This window comes from Fringilla coelebs (assembly GCF_963513975.1).
Source record: "Fringilla coelebs genome assembly, chromosome: 3".
In the NCBI taxonomy this organism is placed as follows: Eukaryota; Metazoa; Chordata; class Aves; order Passeriformes; family Fringillidae; genus Fringilla; species Fringilla coelebs.
In genome coordinates this window covers 106,282,909-106,288,908 of record NC_140030.1, presented here as the reverse complement: position 1 = coordinate 106,288,908, position 6,000 = coordinate 106,282,909, and the positions used below count along the sequence as shown (strand labels likewise).

Below are 6,000 nucleotides of genomic sequence, written 5' to 3'. Positions count from 1 at the left end.
TGGATGGCCTTCACGGCCCCGTCCAACCCCAGCCATTCCGGGACTCCGCCCGCCCGGAGGCTGGGGCACGGCCCGCACCCGCCCCGCCATGGCGGCGCCGCCGCCTCACAGGCCGCCACCCAGCGCCGGGCGGGCGGGGACAGCCGCTTTCCTATTGGCCGATCCTCTTCCCGTTCTTCTCTTCTATTGGAGGAGAGCGGCACGTAGGCGGGGACAGCCGCTGAGCGACGGCTGGCGCGACGAATGGGCGGGCGCGGGCGTCCCTCCCGGCCGGCGGTGGGGCGGGAGCCAATGGGAGCGGCGGGGGGCGCGTGCGGTGCCGGGAGCAGGTAAACAGCGGGGCCGGCCGGGCCGGGGGACCCGGACCCGGACCCGGACCGGGATGGGCACGGGGATCGGGATGCTGCGGGATATGGATGGGACGGGATGGGACGGGGCGAGCCCGGCGTTCGCGCGGGGTCTCGGGGTCACCGCGCTCCCGGAGCTGCCTGTGTCTCTGTGTGTGTGTATATACGTATAAATGCATGTTCTCATATAGGTGCATATTATACATAAAACCCCACATGTTTCCCATGTGTTTGTGTAGGTACGTGTGTTAAAATACCTGTATAGCTATTTCTCCCGGGCGGTGGCGGCGCATCCCGGCTTTCATTTGGAAGCGCCCCCGGCGCCCCTCCGGAGGCAGAGGGACACAGAGAACTCCGGGCAGAGTTCTCTAAGCGTTCAGAAGGGCAGCGACAACATCGGCATGGGAGCAGGAGCTCCTCTGGCCTCCTGCAAAGCCTCTGCCTGCTGCCCTGGGGCTTCTCTTGGCTTGTTTTGGTTTTTTTCCCCCTCTTTTCTTTAGTGTTGTCGGTGTCGCGGGCCGTGCACTTCGGATGCGCAGGGCAGCAGCCCAGCCCCGCTGTGTGCCCGTGTCCCTTTGTGATCCCAAGGGAAAGCAGCCGCTCGGCCACGACACAGGAGCTCAGCCCAGCACAGGTGTCCTTGGCTGTCCCCGACGTGTCACCTCCAGCCGCTGCTGGCTCGGGTGCCCTCGGCAGTGCTGGGACCGGTGCGAGTTGCTGCTCCCGCATGGGCTTGGAGGTTTGGCTTGTGTGAGCAGCTCTGCAGGGCTGTGGTGCCTTCGTGCTGTGACAAGGCTGATGGAGTATTTGGGCTCAGTGCTGGCAGAATAATCCTCCTGCCCCTCTCGGGCAGGGTCTGATTTCAGCTCTGCCAGCAGAATCGCCCATTGGGGCTACATCTTGTGCCTTTCTTGTGGGACAAGAGAAAGCAGTGCTGGTTCAGCCACGATGTAGAAAGAAAGGTACAACTCTTTACTGCTTCCCATAGCATTTGTGTTTTGTAATTTTTGTGTTCTGGGGGGGGGAAGCGAATGGTATTTGCAGTCTGAGATGGGATGTTCCAAGTCCCCTGGCATTTTAGCAGCACGCCCATTCTGACTGTAATCATTGGCAAGAGCATGGAAATCTTTCCTCCTAATTTTGCCCCCACCACTTCTGATTTCTTAAATGTATTTCCTTCTCTTCATATTTATCAACATCAGTGGTTGCTGCAGCTGAAACTTAGGAGAACATCAGGCTGTCAGTATCATCTCAAAGCTTTCTCTTGATCTCTAAATATAGCAAAGAAAATACATTTTTCTTAATCTAATTGCCATCAAAGAGAACAATATGGATAAGAAAGAATTTTAACTCTCAAGTGGATAATTAAGTTTTCTGCCAGGCCATAGCAGCTATTCTGTGCTGTACATTGTAGAGGTATTATTTGTGATGGATGAAATGCAAAGCAAAGAATTTAGATTGTTTGCAGCATGAAAATAAAAGGCAAACTGAGGCTAGATCTTAATGTTAGTGAACTGGCCCAGTTTAATCAAAATCCATAAAGCTGGTTTTTTGCAGTTGAGGAAAGAGGTCTCTTGCATGAAGGACATCTGGAAAGAGAATTGGTGATTCCTGCTTCCCTTCAGGATTCACAAGACTGCTGTAAAGCAGGAGTAATTGTATTCCCACCTCAGCTCTTCTAAGAAGCACTTACTACTGGCCTACTTTTTGTCCTCTTTCATTTTTTCCATAGAGTTTTGAGAGCTGGGTCATTTTGCTCTTAAGCATTGTATGATTTTTTTTTTCTTGAATGGGACCTGATGGTCTGAGAGGCAGAGAGGAGAACCTTGCCTGCTATAACTTAGTTTCAGTTTGATAATGGCCTGGCACGTTGTTTAATGTATTTGGTAGATCATCCTCTCAAGCTTTCTGTGAATACAGATACATTTATCTCAGAGCTCCATGTTTTCCATTCCTGAGCTGTCCTTCTCCCTTTTTCAGCTCAGCCTAGATAAACAGTCAATATGCACAGGCATATTTGCTGTCATGAGCATGAGTAGGAAAGGAAAGAAGCTCCCTTGCTTTCCATTGTGGCGTATGCAGCATCCTTTTGGCAGGCAGAAATCGTTTCCACAAGGCCCTTTTCCTTAGTTTTAGTAGTGAAACAAGACCAGAAAACAGTGTGGCTTTGTAACACCCCTGCCTGGTGCTCTGTGGCTCCCTTTTTGTTTGTCAAGCAAGTCCCTGGCTTTCTGTTCTTTCCCTCTGCTCAGCCCAAAGGGTGCTGTCCTGTGTGAGAGTGACCAGGCTGGTCCTTCCTCCTCTGGAGGACACATTGCTCAAACCACAGCTCCCTCAGGCAGCCCCCACAGCCTTGGTGCCGGTTCAAAGTGCACCTCTGATCAATAAATAGTGCCATTAGACAAAATCCCTGCTGGGTCTGTGGTGGGGCACATGGGGAGAGCCAGTGTTCCTGCCACACTGCCAAGGGTGCCTGCCCTGCTGGGACCTGGCTCTGTGACAGCAAAGGGAAACTGGTGCCTCACTGGCTTTTCAAAAGCAGGACACAGCTGATGAGCACCTAGTGTTGGCACCAGAGAGTTGGAGGGTGGTGAGACAACCCTTTGGCAGGACAGTTTAGATCAATCTAAGGCAGCTGTGACTTTGGTGTCTGCCACAGGAGCTCCTGTAAAGTCTTGGATCCCCTGAGGTGTGTTTGTGTCAACCCTCACTGGAACCATGGCTGTGTAAACAAAAGACAGTGAAGCTGTGTCAGCTCTGAATCTGCTTGCTGAGCAGAAGTATCATGGCACCTCTGCATGCCCATATCCTTGTTGAGATATTTGAGAAAATATCCTTAAAATTGGCTGTATTTCAACGTGAGTTTATTTCTTCCCATGTAACTATGAAGGTTAGTAATTGGCACAGTGGTTTTGCTACTGGTTTAACTCCTCCAGTGGGCATAACCAGGGTATTGAAAGTAGGCTAACTGGCTGTCCCTTCAAAGTCCTCTGCAGAACAGCTCTCTTTATATAGCAAAAAGGATTTCTTAAATAATATGAGAAAGTTCTTCAGTATTTTGATTGGGTTGTTGAAACCTAAATATTGGTCCCAAACTATCAGTGAATAAAGCTGTATTTATTTCCTCCCTGGTCTTTGGCATGAGCAGAAGGTTTTGAGAGTTATTTAAATCCTGTAGGTCACAGATCCTGTGGCATGCATAACTTATCCTGTTCCTCATCCAGAAGTATGTCATGATTAAAGAAGTCAGATCCACAGTCATTCAAAGACCTAAATCCTAGAACTGGAGCAGAGTCTGGTGTCCCAGCTGTAAATTGTGAGCCCTCAGGCGCTCAAAAGAGTGAACAAATTATTTATAAATAATAAATTCATTAAATAATTATTTAAATAATATAATAATAGAAATATTTAAATATAATTTATTAATATAATAAATATTTAAAGACAAAATAATTAAATAAAGTGTGTTAAGCATCCAGAGGGGAGACCTTGGTCTCTGTAAGAAATAAGCACACAAGTGTTAAGCAGCTCACTCAGTAAGAACATGGGATTACTATGAAGCTGCCAGGCCTGGTGTGAGGGTTAGCCCTGCTTCTGTTTCCCATAATGTACCACTTTTATCACTAAAGGAGGAACAAAATGATATGAAAAAGCAAGAGAAGCCAGGGGAGGAACAGATGTCTGAAAAATGTTTCACTTGGGTGGATTGAGTTGATGTTCTAAAATTTCTTGAAGGTGCAGATGTGTTGAGGAGGCTGTGAAAGAAAGGAGGGGTCTCCTACACCTCCCTCTTTCCTTCCTCCAAAGTGAATTTCAGTTTCTTTAGTGAGAAGCAAGAATATCTCACAGATCTTCAAAGTAAATACTCTGATGTCAGGGTGTGCTGGTTGGGCTGTGAATGTATGATTCAGATTTAAGTGACTGTGTCCAAATCACGTGGCTTCTTCAGCTTCCTCTTCTATTTCCTGAGACACAGGAACTTGGGTAAGGTTCTGTAGAGGGGAGTTGTTCTGGTAAATATAACTGCTGACAATGCATTAGAGATATGGTTTTGCTTGTGGACAAGTGGCTGGGCATCAGAAAAGTGATTAATTACTTGCTTTGTTAAGCTGACTTACTAGATGCTAAAAGGAATTTTCCTGTGAGTTGCATTTATAACTTCCTGAAATCCTGATTTCAAGGCTGTTCTGCCATATTCAGGGCAGTGCACCTTCTCCCTCTGGTGTCTAGAAAGAAGAGCTGTTCCTTTCCTTTCTGCACTCTGTCACTGCTTTGCCTGCTTTTCTGCATAGCAGTAGGTGAAAAGAGGCCAAGCATTTCTAGCCCCCCACATTTATTCTCCATGTTTTTGCCAATTCAAGTAGTTTTGCTTTTACTCACAAGACAACATAAGGAAAAACCCACAAGTGGCTCTCCTAAAAGGAGACAGGTGTTTCCCTTGCTATGCAAACCTCTTCATCAGCAAACGAAGCACTGCTAATAAAATTCATCTGGTTAATAAACAGTCATAAGACAGCATGTAGCTCCTGATTAGTGCCTTACGTAAAGCTGAGGCTCCAGGTTACTAAGAAACTTCTGCTCCTTGCTGATGCTCCTGGGAGTGTTGTGTAAGAGCTGAGCTTTCTGACAGGCAGCCAGTGTGTGAGGTGAATCTGTGTCTGGCCCCTGCCAAACAAGCACTGAGCACTGAGCAACCTCCTTTGTGCAAGGTAAGGTGTACTGATGGGAGAGGGGAAATAGAGGCAGCAAGTGTGAAAGCTGTGGTAGTGAAAAAGCGAGTTTCTTTAGTGCTGCATTGTGCTGATATCCGTGCCTGCAGCAGTCCCAGTGACTTGAACTGAAGGGATGGTCATGCCTGGGTGAGGGCAGGGTGAACCTGCTGCTGGGAGGAGATGGAGCTGCATGGTGTGCTGGAGCCTCCCTGCTGAAATCTGCCCAATCCTCTTCAGACTTCCAGTTATTTGCAGTGTGGTGTTCACTGTTTTCTTCCCCTCAGCTGTGCTTGTCCCCACAGCCTCGGGTGGTGCTTGGCTGTGCCCTCCTGAGCGCTGCCTTGGGAAGCGGCGATGATCACGTTCATGAACAATTCGGACAGCGAGGAGGAGCCCTGCAATGAGAGAACATCCCTGATGTCTGCAGAGAGCCCTCCTGTACCCTCCTACCAGGATGGCCCGCAAGCCTCAGAAGCAGGGGAAGCACAGGCACACAGGGTAGGTGTGTGTCCCTCATGGGGTGTGGTGACAGAAATAGTCCTGCTACCCCTCAATCCTTCCTACCAGGCTGGATTCTGGGATTGGCTTTGGTGTTGTTTCACGGGTGTCACACTCAGCCAGCAGCAGCACTGCCTGTTGCCATTTCTTCCACTCTGACTTTTTCCCCATTTTTATCTCCATATATACTCGTCCCTTTTGATAAAGATACCAAATCAGGCTTTTAATCAGGACCTGATGCACGTATGACTGTCATAGGACATCCTTTTTAACCTTCTTGTCTGCTCTGGTCAGATGCAGCTAATGTTAGAACAGAATCTAGTCCAGCAGCCAGCAAAGCAGCAGGATAAAGCAAGCACAGCATTGCTGAGAGAGGAGGAACATGTCAAGCTTTTGTCACCTCAAATGACATTTTTTTCTGTCTAGTTCTGGGCACCTTGCCC

General features: G+C 48.6%; 1 protein-coding gene and 1 long non-coding RNA gene across 3 annotated transcripts in view; one reads left to right on the top strand and one right to left on the bottom strand.

The window, feature by feature from the left end:
• Positions 1-272: 272 nt before the first annotated feature.
• Positions 273-6,000, top strand: part of PSEN2 (presenilin 2) — a 17,027-nt gene continuing 11,299 nt past the window's right edge. Inside the window, exons 1-2 of one of the 2 annotated variants that reach the window (XM_084202433.1) lie at positions 273-329; positions 5,362-5,557. In XM_084202433.1, coding sequence (XP_084058559.1) covers positions 5,414-5,557 — 144 coding nt within the window. In that variant the 5' untranslated portion in view covers positions 273-329; positions 5,362-5,413. Of the gene's footprint in view, positions 330-5,343; positions 5,558-6,000 lie in introns of both variants that reach the window. The other variant, XM_084202432.1, reaches the window with a different exon arrangement.
• The window catches only part of LOC311151773, a 24,520-nt gene continuing 23,839 nt past the window's right edge, over positions 5,320-6,000 (bottom strand). Inside the window, exon 3 of the long non-coding RNA XR_014616032.1 lies at positions 5,320-5,454. This is a non-coding gene — a long non-coding RNA (uncharacterized lncRNA). The remainder of the gene's footprint in view (positions 5,455-6,000) is intronic.